General features: G+C 40.0%; 3 protein-coding genes across 3 annotated transcripts in view; 1 reads left to right on the top strand and 2 right to left on the bottom strand.

Annotated features, from left to right (window-relative positions):
• The window catches only part of LOC126996166 (nascent polypeptide-associated complex subunit alpha, muscle-specific form-like), a 32277-nt gene extending 30780 nt beyond the window's left edge, over positions 1-1497 (top strand). Inside the window, exon 4 of the mRNA XM_050856393.1 lies at positions 117-1497. Within this exon, the coding sequence (XP_050712350.1) occupies positions 117-640 (524 nt within the window). The 3' untranslated portion in view covers positions 641-1497. The remainder of the gene's footprint in view (positions 1-116) is intronic.
• Positions 1-2478, bottom strand: part of LOC126996168 (protein farnesyltransferase/geranylgeranyltransferase type-1 subunit alpha-like) — a 43704-nt gene extending 41226 nt beyond the window's left edge. Inside the window, exon 1 of the mRNA XM_050856395.1 lies at positions 1597-2478. Coding sequence (XP_050712352.1) covers positions 1597-1773 — 177 coding nt within the window. The 5' untranslated portion in view covers positions 1774-2478. The remainder of the gene's footprint in view (positions 1-1596) is intronic.
• A 1509-nt stretch (positions 2479-3987) lies between these two features.
• Positions 3988-19219, bottom strand: LOC126996167 (uncharacterized). Its single transcript, XM_050856394.1, has 6 exons — positions 19081-19219; positions 13282-13429; positions 11015-11126; positions 10137-10533; positions 9289-9427; positions 3988-5527 (listed from the first exon to the last, which is right to left on the bottom strand). Exons 2-6 carry the CDS (start codon positions 13427-13429, stop codon positions 4851-4853), a joined length of 1473 nt encoding a protein of 490 aa, XP_050712351.1. The 5' UTR covers positions 19081-19219; the 3' UTR covers positions 3988-4850.
• Between the last annotated feature and the right edge of the window lie 3358 nt (positions 19220-22577).

Genomic DNA, 22577 nt, shown 5'->3' with positions numbered 1-22577 from the left:
TCACCCCTGCCTCACCTGCCCCACCCGTGCCTATAATAATGTCCCTTCCCACACGTGACCACACTCAACGCAACACCATCTTCCCCCATAACTAACTCCTCTTTTCCCCACTTCAGGTTTCTTCAACCCCGCCGCCTCGCCAGTGGTCACCTCAACCCCAGCCTCCCCCAGCCCCTCCCGCTGCTCCAGGACCTCCCGCTGCTCCAGGACCTCCACGAACCAGGAATCCCGCGTCCCCCGCCGCCCCAGCGTCCCCGCCCCTCCACCGCCAGCACCCCGCCAGCCCAGCACCCCTAAGAAGTCCTTCCTCCCCAGCCTGGCCACGGTCATGCGCTCCCCCTTGAGGAGACAAAACAGAGACAAGGACGCGGAGAACACAGGAGGAGGAGGAGGAGGAGGAGGATCATCTCTACCCCCTCCAGTACCTCATCTCTCCATACAGAATCGGAGGCTAACCAACATATCCTCCAAGTCTTCCTCGTCCTCCAAATCCTCCTCGTCCTCGTCCTCGTCTTCGTCGGCCTCCAGCAAGGACAGCGTGATGACCGTTATCCCGGCGCCTGCGAACCAGCGAACCCGAGGCGCCAAGTGGTTCATGAAGCACTTCGGTGGCGCTAAGAGCAGGATGGCGGCGGTGTGAGCAGCTTAGAGGCTTCGAAATCCCTATCTAAAAGCTTTTACTAGTGGCCAAAGGTTTGAGAGGACAGCACAGTACCTATGACTTCACGTTTACTGATAATGGGATCCAGGAGTGAGTCAAGCTACCTGATCTTACTCGTTTGATTAAGACTTTTACACGACTTCCAGTATTTAGACTTCGCAGGATCCGAAACAGTGAACGAAACAAGCGTTGGAATCTATAACGATAATTAGATATGGGAATAAAGAAAAAATATCCATGGCTCAAGATAATATAAAGAAGAATCGATGAATGTGATGGTTTTGATCGCTCTGAGGTTTATGGAGAGGAACTTAATCTTGGACTAATGGAATGGACAACAGAGATAACAGACGGCAAACAGAGAGAGAGAGAGCAAACAGGAGCTGGTCTCAGTCTGTGTTCATAGGTGTTTGAGAGCTGACGTGTGTGTGTATGTACGTGTGTGTGTGTGTGTATGTGTGTTTTGTAAGATACTAGTGTGCACATTATACCCAGTGAAAGACAATGCAATGGATTTTAAACCGATAAAACTTCGACATTACCTTTTTTTTAATTATCTCTCTAGAAGTAAGAGGAGTAAGAAGAGGAAGAGGAGAAGGAAGAGGAGTTTGGGAGTTGTTATACTGTAAGTAGTAACCTTAATATTACGATGACCTAACCACCAGGATGATTTTATATACTAATTGATTTCCCTTCAAAAAGTATATATGTTGTTACTGTAAGATATAACGATAGACGTCTAATTACTAACTTCTAACGTGTGTGTGTGTGTGTGTGAGAGAGAGAGAGAGAGAGAGAGAGAGAGAGAGAGAGAGAGAGAGAGAGAGAGAGAGAGAGAGTAATAATAATAAATAATAATAATAATGATAACAATAAGTGAGTGAATGGTGTCTTGTTTTAGCTGTTGGGTGAGTGGAACGGACGGACGTACTTACATAGCTTATATCAGGGCGTGGGTAGGGGTCCGCCGGCCACTTCGGTTCCTGCTCTGAACACTCCGCCATCACGACAACAACAATAACAACAGTCATCCGAGGAACTATAGTATAAACGTCTGACTGCCTATAAATATTCAAACAACTAGACATACCAATACCAAAGCAATATTTCATCGTTATTTAATCATGTTTATACTTTCTGCAGCAGTTTTAATTTTTTTATGACAATTTCTATATCAACACTATAGTTTTTCGGTTGAGATGTTTCACACCACTAATAGTTTTGCAGATTATAAACATTAAAATGATTAAACATACTAACAACTAAGCATTTTTCCACCATTATTTACTCCTATTAATACTTATCTGCGACAGTATTAATTCATTCACAACACTTTGCAATCCACACTATAGTCTCTCGCTTGACAATTTCCAGTGACGTCACGAGGCGCCAGGGTTCAAAGTGGCCGGAGGACCCCGCTACACCGACCTTGGCTTCTATATTAATAAAAACAAATACATGCATATATACCTTAGATGTGTATTGAAGGAGATCAACTCACCGACCCGCTTCTATAGGTGTTAATGGAGGAGCGACGCAAGTGTTGGTGTGTTGGAGTGTTATAATGAAGGTGATAGACCCGGGCAAGCCAGGTGATGTACCCTTTAGCGAGCATAATGACTACAATAATAATAGAGAGCTTGTTGGGTAGATGGGAGAGGAGAAGGAGGAGGTAGAAGATGGAAGAGGTAGAAGAGATAATAAGAGGAGGAGGAGGAGGTGGTGATGAATGAAACGAAAAGGAAAATAGAAAGAAAAGGAATAAAGGGAGATGAAAAGAACTGATGATGAAGGAAAACTAAAGAATAAGAATGAAAGGAGAGGGAAAAGGAGGAGGAAGAACATAGGGAGAGTAGGAGGCGTTGCGAAAGGAGGAAGAGAAGTAGGACGATAAGAATAAAAGAGAAAATGAAGGAGAGATGATAATAAGCATAACTAGGAGGAGAAAATCGAACAAGAACGAATGATGGAGAGGAGAATGTAAGAAGAGAAGGAGGAGGAGGAGGAAAAAGAAAAAAAGAAGAGGAAGAGGAGGAGAAAGAGGAGGAATAAGAAAAGGAGCATAAATATTAGATCCCAAAGAAGTAGAAAGGAAGGAAGAGGAGGAAGTAGAAGGAGGAAGATAAGGAAGAAGGAGAACAGAAGGAGGATGAGGAGCATAAAAGAAATTCGATCTCAAGCACAATTTTAAAGGCTGTCTGCTGTGGCCTCGCGAAGGACGATACAGCAACGATAGATTTGTAGTGTTTATTTTCATATATAAATAACGCTTAAAGGATAGACATTATACATACATACCTACAGTCTACTAGGGATCATTATGATTATTATTGTTATTATGATTATTAAGACGTACGTAGTCGCTGTGATCTATTTTTTGTTGTTATTGTATTATATTGTTGTTGAATATTGTATTGTATTGCATTCCTTCTGTGTGATTGTTTTATTTGTGATTTTGTTTTGATTTCCTCGTTTTCTTTTTCATTTGTGTTTTTTTATGGGTAACTTCCTTTTTTTTGTCTATGTATTGTTTTTTTTCTGTCTTCTTTTCTTTTTCTTCTTCTCTTTCTTCTTCTTCTCTGAATTATTATTTTCTTTCAACACTTCTTTTCTTCTTTTTGTACATTTTTCTCGTTCATTCTATTTACTTTCTTTCTCTCCTCTTTCTTATCTTTTCTTTCCCTTTTTCTCCGTCTTTCTTCCTTTCTTTATCGTTTTTTTTTAATTCTTTCTTTTTTTCTATCGTTTTTCTTTCTTTCATTTTTTCTTTAGTTTCTTTCTTTCTCTCTTTCTTCCTTATTTCTTTCTTTCTTTATCGTTTTCTTTCCCTAATCCTTTCTTTTTTTCTATCGTTTTTCTTTCTTTCTTTCTCTTTCTTTCTTCCTTTCTTTATCGTTTTCTTTCCCTAATTCTTTCTTTTTTCTCTCGTTTTTTTCTCATTTTCATTTTTCCTTTCTTTCTTTCTCCCGTTCTTCCTTTCTTTCTCTTTTTTTATTTTTTATTTAATTTCTTTCTTTCCTTATCTTTTTCTTTCTTTCTTTTTTTCTCTCTTTCTTTCTTACCTTTTTACCTACGAGCCTTAACATATCACTTAATAAAGAATAATAAAGGTTAAAGAAAAAAATATAAGGTGTTTGATTCTCCTTGTAACATTATCATTATCATCATTATTATTATTATCATTATTATTGTTGTTATTAATACTCTTCCATTTTTCTTACTTTTTTTTTTTACATTTCCAGAGCAAGTCATTTTTATTTTTAAGTTTCAAATAATAAAAGTAAAATGAAAACGAACCAGAAGGAATAAATAAAAACTACACATACGTTGTTATTATTATTATTATTATTATTATTATTATTATTATTATTATTATTATTATTCAAGTTTATTTTATTTATTCTGTTATTATTGTCAGGTTACAGAAATGACATGTATAATACGAGGGAAATAGCTGTTGTTGTTGTTGCTGTTGTTGTTGTTGTTGGTGGTGGTGGTGGTGCTATATTTTTTCCTTATTTTTTAAATTTTTTTGTATTGGGAGAGGGTTTGGGATGTATGTATGTATGTATGTATATGCGTGTTATTCCTTCATTTGTATTCATAGGACATTACTCTCTCTCTCTCTCTCTCTCTCTCTCTCATACAGACAAACAAACAAGCAACAAATTTTCCCTCGCTATTGGTCTTTCCCCTTCAATAATGCCACATATCACCTCCTCCTCCTCTTCCTCTTCTTCCTCCTCTTCTTCCTCCTCTTCTTCCTCCTCCTCTTCCTCCTGTTCTAGTTGTTTTCTCCATTTCCTTGTATTTCTGTTATTTTCTTTTCTTCCTCCTCTTCAATTATTCACCTCGTTGCCTTTTCCATCTTCTTCTCACCTCCTTCTTCTTTTTTTTTTAGTTCATCATTCTTCTTTTTTATCTTCTTCTCTTCACTCTTTTTCGAAACATCCTTCTTCTTATTTTTCCTTTTTCTTAACACATTAGGTTTCTTTGTTTATGTTCTTCTTCTTCATCTTTTTTTTATCTCTTTTACCTTTTATCTTCACATTTATCATCTTCTTTATTTCTCTTCGCCTCTTCTTCACATATTCTTTTCTCTTTTCTCTCACGTTCAAGTTCAATTTCTCAGTCTCGGTCTTCTCTCATCCTTCTTCACCACCTCACAAATCAGTCCTTTTCTTCCTTTTTAACGGCGCCACACCATATTGTAAGGATGGTATTCGGGCAAACCATAGGGCGTAAAGTGAGGGAAGTGGAGGTGACTCGAAGGGCGCCTCACGTTATTAATAGACAAAGGACCTGCACTATAGGGCGAAGGGACTGACAGGGGGCTATAGACAGAGCTAGAGAGAACGTTTAGACTCTGGGTATCGGCTGGGAGGGATGAGAACGGAGACGAACGAGATGGTTGATTCCCTGTAAACGTCAAAGATGGAGAACTAGCCGGGAAAGGAGACCGAGAGGGAGAGGAACCACGAGAACCAGGCCGGGAGAACTCAAGATTAGGAGAACCGAAAGGGAAAGAAGGAGAAAAAGTTGAACCAGGCCGGGAGAACGAAGAACTAGGGGACCCAAAAGAGGAAGGAGGAGGAGGACCAGGTCGAGAGAAAGAAGGATTTGCAGGAGTTTTGAGCGAAGGAGAGTTAGCAGGGACAGAACCTGGGATAGGGGGAGAAAGAGGCTTTCTGAGGTCGACTTCGAAGGGGCTGAAGGCTGGGGATGGCAGGGGAAGCGTCTGGGGCTCGAAGGGGTTGAGGGGCCGAAGAACGAAGTCGTCGGGAAGTAGAATGTGGCCCTCCACGAGTTCGGCGCGCAGGAAGTATGGGAAGGCGGCGATGGTCTTCCCGGCGCAGAGTGACTCGTCTGTAGAAGAGAAAAGGTGAATATGTATAAGGAAGAAGAGGAGAAAGAAGAACAGATTGAGGAGGAGGCGATGGAGATGGAGAAAGAGGAAGGAGAGGATAGAAAAGAGGAGAGAAGAAGGGAGAGGAGGAGAGAAGAGATGAGGACAACAAAGAAGAATGGATTAATAGGTGAATGAATGGAGGAATGAGGGAAAGAAGGAAGGAGGGAATAGATGAATAGACAAATTATGAAAAACGGTATAGACTGATTAAACAAGACACATGATTTAAGGAATAACATATAAAGAAAAAAATAATAAACAAATTAAATAATAAATGAATGAAGGAAAAAGAAAGAAGAAAAGAAAGGTAGTGAAAGAAAACAGCGAAAGGCAATAAAAGAGGAAGAAAAGAAGGAAAAGAGGAAGAAAAGAAGAAAGAAGGAGAGAAGGCGGGAATACTGACAAACATTATTTTTTCTTCTCGTTTCTCTATCCCTTTCATATCTTCCTCCTCCTCCTCCTCCTCCTCTTTCCTCATCTGCGTTTATGGTCAAGGGATGTTTTCTCCTCCTCCTCCTCCTCCTCCTCCTGCTCTTCCTCCTCCTTTCTATTTTAAGAGGAGGGGATAGAGATGAAGTTCCTGTTGTTGTCAGTCCTACGCTCTCTCTCTCTCTCTCTCTCTCTCTCTCTCCACTCGGTTCATTTTCTTTCCTCATAAACCTTTCAAGAGCTTATTTGCGAGCCTCTTACAGTTTTTTCGATGGAGTCTTATTATTATTATTAGTAGTATTAGTAGTAGTAGTAGTAATTGTAGTAGTAGTAGTAGTAGTAGTGGTGGTGGTGGTGGTGGTTTTTATATATCGTAGCCTAATATGTTCCTTTTCTTATTTAACACGTGTATTTTTTTATGGTATAGCCTAGTATAACTTTTATTATTATGGTAGATTAGCATTATTCATTTTTACGCTAATATTCTTTTATTCCTCGGTTTTTTCTCTCTCTTTTCATATACTGTCATTATTTGTCTCTTATCTGATACATGATGTAATTTCGTATATGTTTTCCCATTTTTTCATAACATATCCTCTCCTTACAATAGCCTACTGTATTTTATATCATGATTTCCCTCTTATTTGCATTATTTCCCACTGAATAACGAACCCAATTTGTTTTTTTTATATCACACTCAAATCAACAACAACTAACTAACTAATAATAAAAATACCAATAACTACAATAACAGTAAAACACACACTCGAAATAATAATAATAAGTAAAACAGAAATGCAGTAAAATTAATTATTGGAGCTGAAAATGTTGACGCTGAAAGTTGACCAGTGCAATTACCGGCCTCCTTATTACTTTGTGTTAAATGAAGGTCTGTTGTGAAGCGTGACCGTGACAGAGAAAAGGTTAGAAATAAATAAAATAAATAATGAAAGTCTTGTGGCTGAGAGAACGAGAAGGAGAAGGAGGAGGAGGAGAAGGACAATGAGCATAAGAAGGAAGGAAGAAACGGTAGAGAAAATGGAAGAAATGGAGAAATGGGAGGAATATGAGTGGGAGAAAGAAGAGAGGGATGAGAGAGAGAGAGGTAAGGAAGAGGACGATGTGGAGAACGAAAGAAAGAAGAGGAGGAGGAAATGGAAAAAGAGGACGAGGTGGAAAAGGAGAACGAAGATGAGAATGAGGAAGAGGAGGATGTGGATAAAGAGAAAAGATTGAAGACGAAGTGAAGGAGATGGAGGAGGAGAGAAAGGAAAGAGAAGAAGGAGGAAAAGGAAGAAGAGGAGGCAAAAGAAGAGAAAGAGAAGAACAGATTGAGGAGGAGGCGATGGAGAAGGAGAAGGACAAAGGAGAGGATAGAAAAGAAGAGAGGAGAAGGAAGAGGAGGAGAGAAGAGATGAGGATAACGAAGAATATAATGTCAAGGAAAATGAGGAAAACAGGAAAAGAAGAAGGAAAACAAAAGCAAATAACGAGAGTAAAAACAATAGAGGAGAATAAAACACAAGAGAACAAAAGGAAAGGAGAGGAGGAGGAAGAAGAAGAGGAGATTAGAAGATGAAACAAAACAAAAGAAGAAAGCAGGAAAACAACAAAACAAACTCACAAACAAAACAAAACAACAACATTATCGTATACTTGACATCCGGGCTCTGAAAACAAGGCTCTGAGGACTAGCAAAACTATCGTACATACATTTTTTAATAATCCAGCGAGCTCACGGTGCATTATAGGACAGTCCCCTCTTACCCCCCCCCTCAAAAATAAGGAAAAAACAGGCCATTATGAAAAACGAGAATTATAAATATCAAGCTCGCCTTCTTTTGTTCCTTATAATAATGCTGCGCTGAGAAGGAAGACTATTATTATTATTATTATTATTATTATTATTATTATTATTATTATTATTATAGCAAGGAACGGTCGTAGGCGGAGAGAGAGGATCAATATGAGAGAGAGAGAGAGAGAGAGAGAGAGAGAGAGAGAGAGAGAGAGAGACGTGGGAAGGACAGAGGAAGGTGAAGTGAATGAGAGAGAGAGAGAGAGAGAGAGAGAGAGAGAGAGAGAGAGAGAGAGAGAGAGAGAGAGAGAGAGAGAGAGAGAGAGAGAGAGAGAGAGAGAGAGAAATAGAAAAACGAGGTAAATGAAGCAAATGAAGAGAGAGAAACAGGAAAGGAACAGGAAAATAACAAAGAAAGAAAAAAGGAAAAGAAGGAAAAAAATCAAAATAAGTGCAAAGATAAGGAAAAAAGAGAAAAAAAGATCGCAAATAACAAGGATGGAAAGGAAAAGAAGAAAACATCAGGAAAAGACGAAAGAAGAAAAGACGAAATACCAAAATAAAGAGGAAAAGGAAGAGGAAAAGATAAGAAAATAAGTGGAAAAGAGAGAGAAAGAAAAAAAGGAAAGGCGAAAAAATAGAAAAATGATCGCAGAATAACAGGTCAAGAAAAAGAGGAAAACATCAGGAAAAGACGAAAGAAGAAAAGACGAAGTACCAAAATAAAGAGGCAGAGAAAGAGGAAATGAAGAAAAGATTGCAAAATAAGTGGAAAAGAGAGCAAAAAGAAGAAAAAATGGCAAAATAAAAGGCCTAAACAGAGGGGAAAAATAGTAACATAAAAGAAAAGAAGAAAGACAAAAAGAAAATAACAGGAAAAGATAAAGAAAAAGACGAACAGGTAGACAGACAGACAGAGACACAGACACACACACATATAGACAAACAAAAACACACAATATATATAACACACGTCCCACGCATAACATTAAAGAAAAGAAGAAAGAAAAAAACAAGACAAAATAACATGAAAAGATAAAAGAAAAAAAAGAACAAGCAGACAGACAGACAGACACAGAGAGACAAACAAACACAATATATATAACATACGTCCCACGCATAACATTAAAGAAAAGAAGAAAGAAAAACAAAAAAACAAAATAACACAGAAAGATAAAGAAAAAGAAACAAGCAGACAGACAGACAGACAGACACAGAGAGACAAACAAACACAACATATATAACATACGTCCCACGCATAACATTAAAGAAAAGAAGAAAGAAAAAAACAAGACAAAATAACATAGAAACATAAAGAAATACAACAGGCAGACAGAGACAGACTGACGCAGACGCACACACACACAAACAGAAACACAATACATATTACACTGCACATCCCACGCACTTTCCCATCCTCACCCTCACGCCCACCACCACCTCACCTCACCTTCCCTCCCACACACCTGCACGCGCCCACACAACACTCACCTCCGGCGCTGATTCTGCACATCTGTCTGGGCTCGTCAAACACGGTGCCGGGAGGACAGATGTAGCGCTGACTAGTCACATTGCAGCGGATGTAGGAGTTGCAGAATTTCTCGTGCTGGATGTACTGGCCAAAGCAGTTCTATAGGAAGAGGGTTGAGTGGGTTAGGTTAGGTTAGGTCAGGTTAGGTAAGGTTAGGTAAGGTTAGGTTAGGTTAGGTAAGGTTAGGTAAGGTTGGGTTAGGTCAGGTTAGGTTAGGTTAGGTTAGGTTAGATTAGGTTAGGTAAGGTTAGGTAAGGTTAGGTAAGGGTAAGTTAGGTAAGGTTAGGTAAGGGTAAGTTAGGCTAGGTTAGGTAAGGTTAGGTTAGGTAAGGTTAGATTAGGTTAGGTTAGGTAAGGTAAGGTTAGATTATGTTAGATAAGGTTAGGTAAGGTTAGGTTAGGCTAGGTTAGGTAAGGTTAGGTTAGGTTAGGTTAGGTAAGGTTAGGTTAGGTAAGGTTAGATTAGGTTAGGTTAGGTAAGGTAAGGTTAGATTATGTTAGATAAGGTAAGGTTAGGTTAGGTTTGGTGTATGTGTATTTTATTTTTACGGGATACGAAGCAGCTTAAGGACAAAAAAAAAACAATAATAATAATAATAACAATGAGAAATATAAAATTGCAGAATACGGGTCTGAATCTTATTGAGGATTGCCGACTGTCTTACTTTTTTATTTTAACTATAAGTATGCATGCGACTTATTTCACTTATTGTATACCGGTTAGCACGCCTATAGTCCCACCACCACCACCACAACAACAACAACAACAACAGCAACAACAACAACGAAAACAACATCATCATCTTACCGGATCGGGCTGCGTCGGGGGCTGAGGGGGGTCTGGGACTGGGGGCTGAGGGGAGTCTGTGATTGGGGGCTGGGGGGGCTCAGTACCATCCACGGGGGGCAAAGTGGTAGGCATATCATCTGTGGGGGAGTCCGTGGGAGGCTCAAACGGGGGGAGTACGGGGGTAATAGGATCGATGGGGGGCTGCACAGGTGGTTCAACGGGCAGCACAGGTGGTTGAACAGGTGGAAGAACAGGTGTGATTGGCAGGATAGGTGTGATGGGCTTTGCAGGTGGTTGGGTTCCGTCGCAGGTTCCCGGTAAGCAAGTGGCGACCCCCTCGGCGAAGACATGGCCCTTGCGACACTCGAAAACGTACCTCACGAACCATTGCCCCGTCCCGATATGGTCCACGCACCTGAGGGAGGGTGTTTGGGTTGTTTGTTTGGTTGGTTGGTTGTAAGAACATAAGAACGTAAGGAGTCTGCAAGAGAGTGATGGAGGTAGTTTACAGGGTGAAAAAAAAGAGAAGAAAGGAAAAAAAAGCCTGGTTGTGATTTGAATGTTCATACGAGGGTAGTTTAAATGGTGTTACACGTGTAGATTGATATAGATATTTAGATAGATAGATAAATAGACAGATAGATAGATAGATAGAGAGATACCCAGGCAGACAGACACACAGACAAACACACAGACAGGCAAACAGAGAAACATATATAACAGATAGACTAACAAATACAGAAAATAGACAGACAGACCATTAGAGCGACAAACAGACAGACAGACAGAAAGACAATCACACATACATACATACAAATAAACAAACAGACAGATCAACTAAGAAGAACGAACTAAACGAACCGACCAAACTAACTAACTACCACACCTGAACTTACCTGTAAAATTGCGAGCAGTTTGTGGGGTTAGCGTAGAATCCCTCGGCCGGGCAGGGAAGCGCTCTCTCCACTGCGATGCGGATGGCCTGGGGGGAATCGCCGCCGCTGTTGTCTGTAGGAAGAACGGGAATTAAGGAATGTCAGAGAGGAAGAGAGGAAAAGGAAAAGAAGAAGAGATGGCAAAATAAGTGGAAGAGAGAGAGAGATGGCGAAAATGGCAAAATAAAAGGCCTAAACAGAGGGAAAACTAGTAACATAAAAGAAAAAAGAAAGAAAAAACAAAGTAACTGGAAAAGATAAAGAAAAAGAAGAGACAGACAGACAGGCAGACAGAGACAGACAGAAGGTAGCAGGGATAGGAAGATAAGCAAGAATGGTAGGGAGTAGAATGGAGGGAGGGAGAGAGAAAGGGGAGAAAGAGGAAAGCAGAGTGAGAAGGGAAGAGGAAGAGATTTGTAGGCCTATGTTCTTAAGCATTTCGGAGCTTACACATCCATGATCCACACATTTTGTAAGGCTTTCGTAGAGGAGGTAGAACAGTGAATGGTGATGTCTCTTTAGGTTTTGAATATCGGGAGTTTGTGAGTGGGTGAAAAATGTGTAATGAAATGTTGGATATGATATTTTTTTGTATTTTGTAGGCCTATGTTCTCAAGCATTTTTGGGCTTTCGTAGAGGAGGTAGAACAGTGAATAGTGATGTCTCTTTAGGTTTTGAATATCGGGAGTTTGTGAGTGGGTGAAAATGTATAATGAAATGTTGGATATGATATTTTTTTGATATTTTGTAGGCCTATGTTCTTCAGCATTTCGGAGCTTTCGTAGAGGAGGTAGAACAGCGAATGGTGATGTCTCTTCAGCTTTTGAATATCGGGAGTTTGTGAGTGGGTGAAAAATGTGTAATGAAATGTTGGATATGATATTTATTTTTATTTTGTAGGCCTATGTTCTTAAGCATTTCGGAGCTTACACATCCACACATTTTGTAAGGCTTTCGTAGAGGAGGTAGAACAGTGAATGGTGATGTCTCCTAGCTTATGATTATCAGGAGTTGTTTTTTTAAGAGTTATCCCCTAGTATCACAAAGGGAAACAGGCCTTTATTTATTTTTTGTTTTGTTTGTTTAAGCTCATTCGTTATTTTTCTTTACTGTTTTTTTTTTGTGTGATTTCTTGCTTGGATATTTTTTTTGTTACTTAGATATTTTGTTCGTTTTTTTTACTTTATTTTTTTGCTTGCTTTGTTGTTATTCTTTGATGTTGTTGTTATTTGATGTTCTTTGACGTTATTTGATGTTATTTCATTCTTTTCGTTTCATGTGTTTGTATTTTTCTCTTTTTTATGTAGATCTAAAGCCATTATTTTTGTATATACCTTTACTTTCATGAATATATTTACACACACACAAACACACACTCAACATACATACATACATACACACACACATACACACACACACACAAACTTCATCTAGTCCAGCACAATATTTTTCTCCTCTTACAACGCAATAGTTTTTTTTCTTCTTTTTTTCACTTCACTTTTAGCGCCACACAATTCAACTTGCAGGGAAGGTGGAGAGTTTTAATTCCGTTTTCTTTTCTTTCTTTCTTTCATTCATTTTTTTAGGGCACACTTCATCATCTTGTTGTTTATCTTTTCATGCATATTTTTGGTTCCTTTCATCTGTTAATTAACCTTTTTCTCCTTCCTCCTCCTCTTTCTCTTCCTTCTTTTTTTATTCCCTCTCCCTCTCTCCTCCTCTTTCTCTTTCCTTTCGTTTTTTCCAGTTTTCCCTTCTCGTTCTTCCTTTTTCCCTTTCTCCGTTCTCCACCTCTCTCTCTCTCTCTCTCTCTCTCTCTCTCTCTCTCTCTCTCTCTCTCTCTCTCTCTCTCTCTCATTTGCCCCTTCCTCTTTTCCTCTCATTTATCCCATTTTCCTCTCGTTTCTCCACTCTCCTCTCTCATTTCTTCATTCCTCCTCTTCTCATTTTCATTTCCCCTCTTCCTTTTTATCTTCTCCCTCTTTCTTTTACTTTTCTTCCTCTCTTTTTTTTCTATTTATTCCCTTTTCCTTTCTCTTCCTCTTCCTCTCCTTCTCCCTCTTCCTCCTTCTCATTTTCCAACTTTCCCTTCTCATTTCTCCTCTTTTCCTCTCATTCATCCTCTTTCCCCTCCCCTGTTCCCCTCTTTCCTCTCTCATTTTCCCCTAACTCTTTCCTTTCCCTCTTTTCCCTCCCCTGTTCTCCCCCTCCCTCTCCTTCACACTCACGAAGGAAGGGTTGGAAGTAGTCGGGGGCATTGTAGAAGGTCGGGGGGTAGATGACGAGGGGCGTGCCGAAGAGGTCGTAGTCGAAGGTCGCCCCCGCCAGCTGCACCGCCACCACCGCCGCCAATGCCAAGGTCAGCCCGCGCGCCATCTGTCAGCGAAAGTGGGAAGTTAGTGTTAGTGAATGTTAGGGATCGAAGAGTCTATGCATGTCAATATCTTTTGTTTTTGTTTTTGTTCTTTTTTGACATCGAAAGGCGTAGAAATAAGAACATGAAGAGTCGGTAGGTCTATACAAGGCAGCTCCTGTAATCCTAACCCCACCTAACCTCACTATCCATGAACTTATCCAGCCTTTTCCTGAACGTACGTATCTCATTGGCACTCACAATAACGCTTAACTAAGAACTAAATATATATCATTGTTTTCATCCGTCTACTGTCTCAATTACTTTAGTACAGAAGGACAGAAGAATCTAACCCCACCTAACTTCAATACCCATGAACGTATCTAACCTTTTCCTGAACGTACATATCTCATTAACACTCACAATAACGCTCTACTAAAATCTAAATATATATCAGAGTTTTCATCTGTTTACCGTCTCAATTACTTTAGTACAGAAGGACAGAAGAATCTAACCCCACCTAACTTCAATACCCATGAACGTATCTAACCTTTTCCTGAACGTACATATCTCATTGGCACTCACAATAACGCTCTACTAAAATCTAAATATATATCAGAGTTTTCATCTGTTTACCATCTCAATTACATTAGTACAGAAGGACAGAAGATTGGTTAAGCATGATCTACCCTTCGTGAACCCGTGCTGCGAGTCATGGATTAATATTATGCTCTCTCATGCCTCTCCATATACCTTTGAAGACCTTCTATTTGCATTCTCCTTCCACGCCGTATTTACATTGCTTTCCGCTGGCGAGGGTCACAGAGGCCATGTTTGCTGATCGAATGGAACACGTTTTGAAGGGTGGACGGACACACACACACACACACACACACACACACACACACACACACACACACACACACACACACACACTTAAAACACCACCACTATCACAATATCCTCCTCTTTCGTTTTTTTTTTTATATATTTCGTTGTCACAGTTTTATTCAGGATGTTAAATAATTATTACGTTACTAGGACACACACACACACACGCACACTAAAACTAACGCACTTAAAACACCACCACTATCACTTTCTCCTCCTCTTTCGTTTTTTAATATATTTCGTTGTCACAGTTTTGTTCAGAATGTTAAATAATTCTTACGTTACTAGGACACACACACACACACACACACACACACACACACATACGAGCAGGGTTAACGGACGTGAGGACATTAACCTTGACCTTGGCGGGTGAGAGGCAGGTAAACACGCCCACAGGTAAACGAACTTGAATTAAACCGAAATTAGAAGAGGTGAAGTTAGATAGACTCCACGCAATTTACATATCTATCACATGCTAATAGATGAATAGAGGAATAAATAGACGGATAGATGGTGTATAGATAGACAGGTTAGAAGCCTCATAGATAGTTAGATAGATAGAATAACCAAACTTGAAATTAATCAAAAATAAATGAGGTGAAGTTAGTCAGACGTAACTTATATATAATCTACATTTCATACCTGTGTGAAGAGATAAGTGAACAAATAGATAAATGTGTACAGAGATAAATAGACGTAAATACATGAATAATAAGAAAATAAAGTAAATACATAGATGGGTACTGATATAGATAGATTAATTGAGAGACAGAGATAGAGAGACTGAGAGGCAGGCAGACATGGATCGGGACACAGACACACAGACAGACAGACAGAACGACAGACATGAAGAATAGATAAAGAAATAAAGGATGATAAAAATGGAAGAAAGAAAAATATGATTACGAAATAAGAACAGACAGACAGACAGACAGAACGACAGACATGAGGAATAGATAAAGAAATAGAGAATTATAAAAATGGAAGAAAGAGAAAAATGAGAACAAAATAACAAGAAAGAAAGAAAAAGAACGAAAGAAAGAAAAAAACGTGAGAAAATACATAAATAAACAGAGAAAGGTAAAGGACAACAAAAAAGAAGTTAATAAATAAATACAAAAAATAACGAAAGAAAGAAAAATAAATAAATATACGTCAGAGATTTCTACATTAATATTTATACGGACATTTAATCTACATAATAACTGGTTCTCTCTCTCTCTCTCTCTCTCTCTCTCTCTCTCTCTCTCTCTCTCTCTCTCTCTCTCTCTCTCTCTCTCTCTCTCTCTCTCTCTCACACACACACACACACACACACACACACACACACTGACACCCTCCTCCCCCCCCCCATACACACACACGGCCCCCCCCCCCTCCTCCCCTCCCCCAAACCAATTTGTCGATTCCGTTTTGGCGTTGGCTCCCGCGGGTCCATTTCTCCCCTCTGCTCTGCCACACAGTCCCAACACCGATTTTTTGCTCTCATATGTTATCTATAGCTTACATATGAGAGGCAGAGATAAGTGTTGGGGCTGTGTGGCAGGGAAGAAAAGACCGCAGGAGCCAGACTCGACATATTTGGAAGAGTTCGACAAAAAGAAGAAAAAAAAAAGGAAAAAAATCTTATATAACTGTACCCCGACGATGACTAAGGTATATTGTAGGCAGCAGGAGGAGGAGGAGGAGGAGGAGGAGGACTGTGATGTAACGTTGCTCTCAAGCTTTTCTCTTTTTCTAACGGGATGACAAATCAGTGTTATGTTAGTGTTGAAGAGTTGCCAGACGAGTGTTGCAGTGTTACAAAGAGGAGGAGAAAGAGGAGGAGGAGGAGGAGGAGAAGGAGGAGAAGGAGAAGAAACGAAAGAAGAAAAAAGGAAAAAAATGGAGAGAAAGAGAAAAAGAAAGAAGAAACAAAAATGGATGGAAAAGAAAGACAAAAATGAAAGAAAAAATGCAGGATGAGAACGATGAAAAAATAACGACAAAAAAGGAAGAAAACAACAATATATACGGTAAAAATCATACGCAGAGAGAGAGAGAGAGAGAGAGAGAGAGAGAGAGAGGAGCCATATAAGGACATCTATCAAACCTTCCCTTACCTTGCCTTACCTTACCCTACCTGTCCTCATTAGCAATCCCTCGTTAGGTAAAACTCATTAAAAAAATTTACATATAGTCCCCCACGCTATCCTCTCTCTCTCTCTCTCTCTCTCTCTCTCTCTCTCTCTCTCTCTTGTTCTCATCCTGTTTTTGTTTTTTTTACTTTTTTTCTGCCGTTATTTTCCATTGACTTTTACTCTCTTCTTTTTTTGCTCTTTTTCTTTTTTTCTTTGTCTTTTTGTTCTTTACGAGTCATCTTTCTTCATCTCCTTCCTCCTCCTCCTTTCTTTTCCTCCTTTAAACAACCACACACATGTATCTATTATTATTTTTGTCCTCCTCCTCCTCCTCCTACTACTACTACCTCTACTACTACTACTACTACTACTACTACTACTACCACTACTACTATTACTACTACTATAACATCACCATCATTGTTACCAGCTTCACTTGACAGACAAACACTAAGAGAGAAAGAGACAGAGTAATTACCTGTATTATGATCACGCGTAGTCAAGGTTGATTTAGAGAGGACAGGTGTGCTTGATAAGGTAAGATATATGTGTGTGTGTGTGTGTGTGTGTGTGTGTGTGTGTGTGTGTGTGTGTGTGTGTGTGTGTGTGTGGGCAGGTGTGTGGTGATTAATGTTACCTGACTCCTCCTCCTCTTCCTTCATCTCCTCCTCCTCCTCCTCCCACGTCTACCTTTCTACCTGAGTTTCCTTTACCTGTATAATTATTTTCTTTTTTTCTTCTATTGCTGTTCTTCTTTTTTAGTTTTTTTTTTCTTTTTTTCGAAGGTTTAAGTTACTGTTGGAAGGATCATGTTGCTTATTGGTATATGTTTTTTTTTTGTGGTTTTTATTTATTTTTTTTTTCATTCCTGTTGTCTTGTTTTTCTTTTTTCATCATTATTTTTTTTTCGTTGCAGTTTTCGGTTTCCTTTCTATTCTTTTTTTTTGTTGTTGTTTTCGTTGTTTTCTTGTCTCTGTTCCTATTCCTCCATCTCCTTCTCCTCTTCTTCTTCCTCTTCTTCTTTATTTCTCTTCTACTTATTATTTTTCATTATTCATATTTTTTTCTTTTCATTTGTATCTTTTTCTCTTATTTTTCTTTTTTCATATTTCCGTCATTTTTCTTATTTTTTTGTCTCCCTTTTTTGTTCCATCTCTCTCTCTCTCTCTCTCTCTCTCTCTCTCTCTCTCTCTCTCTCTCTCTCTCTCTCTCTCTTCTACTCCCTTCTCTTTCATTTTATTTACACTCCTGAATTATTCCACTACGATCATCTTTTATTGCTTCTTTGTTTATTAATGTCTTTCTTTCTTCCTTTCTTTGTCTCCTGTTTATTGCTTCTTCATCTCCCTTTCTCCTTATCTCTCCTCCTCACTTCCCTTTCCTTATCTCTGTTATTTTCTATTTTTCTCTTTTTTTTGTTTATCATCGAACGCATCTTTGTTTACAACTGGGCGATGTTTTTCTTTCTTTGTTTTGTTCTTTTCTTATTTGTCTTTAATCCTGAGTTAATATTGTTTTCTTTTTATTTCGATGTGTTCTTTTTTACTTCTTTTTTTAATCTTTTCGTTTACGTTTTCCTTCTTCCTCTTCTTCTTCTTCCTCTTCTTCCTCCTCCTTTTATTACATTTCGCGAATCACTGGCGATATTTTTCTTCAATCTTCTAAGTCAGTTCGCTTAACTTCTCCATTCCCTTCCATTCACTTTCCTTCCGAATTATTGCTTCCTCCTCCCTCTGCTTCCCATTCTTCTCTTCCTCTTCGTTCTGCTATTCTGTTTCCTCCTCTTTGTCCTCCTTTACCCTTCTCCTCCTCGTTCTCGTCTCCTCCTCCTCCTCCTTCTCTTCCTCCTCTTCTTCCTCCTTCTTTCCTTTCTCCTTCTGCTTCCCATTCTTCTCTTCTTTCTCTTGATTCTGGTATTCTGTTTCCTCCTTTTTGCACTCCTTTACCCATCTCCTCGTTCTCGTCTCCTCCTCCTCCTCCTCCTTGTCATCTTTCTCCTCCTCCTCCTCCTCCTTCTTCTCCTCCATCTTCCTCTTTTTGCCTCATTTCCTTTCATTAATCCCTTAACCTCAGTTTACTCTTCTTTATTTCTTCTATTTTCTTCTTTCTCGGTTATATGTTTCTTCTTCTTCCTCTTCCTCTCTTTCCTTCAATATAATTATACACCTTAAACCATAGACCTTTTGCTCCTCTTCCTTCCTCTTTTTTGCTTATCCTCTTCCTCTTCCTCTACCATTTTCCTTAATTTTAAACGCTATGCTTCTCTTTATCACCTCCTCCTCCTCTTTCTTGTCATTTTTCTTCACCTCCTCTTCCTCCTCTTTCTCCTCCTCTTCCATCACTTCAGTAGTAAACTTCACAAGCCTCGTAAACCTTAAAACTTCACTTGTCCTCCTATACAACCTCCTCCTCCTCCTCCTCTCCTTCTTCGCTCGACGACACACACACACACACACACACACACACAAGAAGAACGAAAGACGAAGAAAAACGGACGTGAGGAGAGAAAAGACAGAATTAAAACGAAAAAAACAAACAAAAAAACAATATATCACATCTTCCTCAATTCAGAATAGATATACACACACACAAATACCTCCTCCTCCTCCTCCTCCTCTTCTTCTTCTTCCTCCCCCTCTTCCTCCTCCTGTTCGTCCTACCTTGACCGTGGCCTCCTGATGACTGAACCTGCTAACTTGCCCGAGCCGACCCCACAAACCTACCCGAGTCTGCCCCGCCCATCACATCCTGCCCGGCCTGCCCACAACCACCACCACCACCACCACTACCACCACTAACAACAACAACAACAACAAGCATGCTACACTGTACTCGGTCACTTCCTTCCTTCATTCCTCATCCTCCTACTTCTTCTTCTTTTTCCTCTTTCTTCCTCTTTTCCTTCATTTTCTTTCTCATTTTTCATTTTATTCATTATCATTCACTTCTATCCTTCACTTTTTTCCTCATTCCCATCCTTCTTCTTCTTCTTCTTTTTCTTTTTCTTTATTTTCTTCTTTTTCTTCCTCTTCTTTTTCATTTTCTTCTTCTTTTTCTTCTTTCTCCTCCTCTTCCTTTTCTTCGTCATTTTTCATCATATTCGTTATCAGTTCTTAAATATTTCACGTCCATTCTATTCCTTATTTTTTTCTTCCTCCTTTTTTCTTTTTCCTTCTTTCTGCCTCTTTTTTATCTCTCTTCCTCTTCTCCATCCTCTGTGAATACCTCTACTTGTTATCTACGCCTCTATCCTCCACTTCCTCTAATATCACCTCTCTAAAACTACTTCTACCTCCATCTATTCTTCCCTTCTAACTCCACTTCAGCTATCATCCACTTCTTTAGTCATTTCGCTACGACTACCTCCGTCCACGTATTTTCCAGCTCTCCTTCCTCCACCTCCACCTTCCTATTCCAACCTCCTCCACGGCAAAGTCAAGGAAAGGCAAAGATGAATTATTAATGAGGAAGGAGGAGAATGTATGGGTTTAGGTTTAAGGGAGCTGCCTCGCGCGAACTGACTGACTGGATGGAACTGGATGGCCGCTTGCAGACTCTCCTTCCTCTTCCTTCTTCTTCTCATGTTCCTCTCTCTCCTCGCCCTCTTTCTCTCTGGTCCATGTTATTAAACGTATCTAGCTCCCATAACGTCTATTTCCCAAGGTCATAGAGGGGATTAACTGGGTTTTCATGGGTGTTTTTTTCCTTTCAGTATGCAGGAGTCGTGTAGAACCGTCACCGGCATCACAAACAGGCCATGGAAATCCCGACACTTCTACGATGAGAGGCTATTCAAAGAGGCGAACGGAACTCACTCTCTCTCTCTCTCTCTCTCTCTCTCTCTCTCTCTCTCTCTCTCTCTCTCTTCCTTGTTCCTCTTCTCCTCCTCTTGCCTTCCTCATCCTCATTATTTCTCTCGTCTTAATTCTATCTCCTACTATTCTCTTTTTTCTTCTTTTCCTTGTTCTTCTTCCCCTCTTCTCTGCTTTCTTCATCCTCTATTTCTCTCTCGTTTTCTATCTCCTACCATTCTCTTCTTTTTTTTCCTTTCTTCTTCTTTTCCTTGTTCTTCTTTCCTTCTCTGCTTTCCTCATCCTCTATTTCTCTCTCGTTTTCTATCTCCTACCATTCTCTTCTTTTCTCCTTTCTTTTCTTTTCCTTTCTCTCTGTTTTTCCTTTCTCATATATATATCCTGGTCTTAACTATTTCAAAAGGACAAAAGGGAAGGGAGTTCTCATGAGTGATATTTGTCAACCTACCACCAAGGTCATAAAACTACTATACTGCCTATGGAAATGCCCACCACAGCGCCCGCGGAACCCTATAATACCACCAGGGTCATAAAACTACCATAGCCTACTACCCAAGGAAACGCCCCCCCCGCCACAACTCCTACGAAAGCCTTGTGTGTGTGTGTGTGTGTGTGTGTTAGGATTATAGGTTGTTTATTTTCATTATTAACATTGCTATAACGATTCTACGTCATTTACTGCTAGGCTAGTTTCTTCATCTCTATACTGTTCCTTTCTCCTCCTCTTCCTCCTTTTCCTCTTCCTTCACTATCTCCACCATCATCACTGCTTCTATATATATACCTTCTATTATCACTATCATCGAAACAACTACTGCTACTACTACTACTACTACTACAACAAATACTATCATTATAACTAGTATATCACTGGTAGCCTACTATTATAATCCACCCAAACCACTACCATCATATTCCTGCTTGTTGCTATGCGTGTACGATGCCCACTACTACTACTACTACTAATAATAATAATGTATACACGAACAAAGAGACAGATAGACAAAGACAGAGAGAGACAGACGGACAGAGACAGAGGACACATAAGACAGATGTAAAGAATCATGAGACAGAGAGAAGAGCGAAAATCATAAACACAAAGACAGGCACAGAAGAGAACAGGAAAACAGAGATGGAAACAGAGAAAATAGGAGAGAGAGAGAGAGAGAGAGAGAGAGAGAGAGAGAGAGAGAGAGAGAGAGATCAAACCAGTGACAGAGAAACGTGAGATGAACAGAAACATGACACGAAAACAGGAAAACAGAAACCACAGAGAAAGACAGAGATAGAAAACAACAACGAGACAGAGAGAAAGACAGAGATAGAGAAACGTGAGACACAGAGAAGGAAAAAAAGACAGAAAACAACATGGATAGGCTAGAGAAAATATGAGACAAGAAACAAAGAAGCAGAGACGGAGAGGAAGAGGACCAAGAGAAACAGACAGAGGCACAGAAGAAGGGGAAAGGGAGGCAAAGAGAGACACGAGATGAGAGAGAGAGAGAGAGGGAGAGGAAATGACCCCATGCCTCCACGTAGCGGTGCATATTCTGTTCAGCCTACCCATAAAAAAAAAAAGCAAACCCGTCTGCTAAACACCCCGCCGCAGGAAAGGTGAGGCTGGGCAGGGGAAGGGAGTGAGAGGAGAGGGAAGGGAAGGGGACTGAAGGGTGGGGAGCGCAATTTTTTTTCCTGAACACTTCATTCCTTCTCGTGATGCGGCACCACCGCACTGTTCGCCGTTCGGCACCGTCGCCAGGAGGGTTGGCCCAGCTGAGTGTAAACATACCCTCCTCGTTACCATAGTAACCATGACGCTACCACAGATTTTTGAGGAATTGCAATGGAAGTTCTCTGAACTAAGCACGAATTTATATGCAATGCGTCTTTTTTTAACTACTAAAAGCTGTTTTTATACATCACAATTCCTCTCGGGCGAAATATATACCATGTTGTGGAAAATAGGAGACCTCGCCTCCATACCTTGATATTACCAAACGGTTACCGCCGTGACGGGTCTCTGGAGGCAGCGGTCCCACAGCCTAACTAGCCTCCTAAAACACTCCAGAAGATGGTAACATCAAGGTAGGGAAGCGAGGTCTCCTATTTTCCACAGCATGGTATATATTTCGCCCTAGAGGAATTGTGATGTATAGAAACAACTTCTAGTATTTAAAAAAAGACGCACTGCATATAAATTCGTGCTTAGTTCAGAGGACTTCCATTGCAATTCCTCAAAAAACAGTAGTAGCGTCATGGTTACTATGGTAACGAGGAGGGTATGTTTACACTGTCAGCTGGGCCAACCCTCCTGGCGACGGTGCCGAACGGCGAACAGTGCGGTA

Source organism: Eriocheir sinensis, chromosome 9 (genome assembly GCF_024679095.1).
Source record: "Eriocheir sinensis breed Jianghai 21 chromosome 9, ASM2467909v1, whole genome shotgun sequence".
Classification (NCBI taxonomy): Eukaryota; Metazoa; Arthropoda; class Malacostraca; order Decapoda; family Varunidae; genus Eriocheir; species Eriocheir sinensis.
The sequence above is the reverse complement of the archived record's forward strand: the minus strand, read 5'-3'. Positions and strand labels throughout refer to the sequence as shown.

What these genes read in the sequence shown, in the direction of transcription:
- LOC126996167 (XM_050856394.1), bottom strand. Translation starts at nt 13,429, where the DNA reads ATGGCGCGCGGGCTGACCTTGGCATTGGCGGCGGTGGTGGCGGTGCAG. An exon ending in CTACTTCCAACCCTTCCTTC is followed by an intron (nt 11,127 to 13,281) that starts GTGAGTGTGAAG and finishes TTCTTCCTACAG; the next exon opens with ACAACAGCGGCGGCGATTCC. An exon ending in AACTGCTCGCAATTTTACAG is followed by an intron (nt 10,534 to 11,014) that starts GTAAGTTCAGGT and finishes ACCCTCCCTCAG; the next exon opens with GTGCGTGGACCATATCGGGA.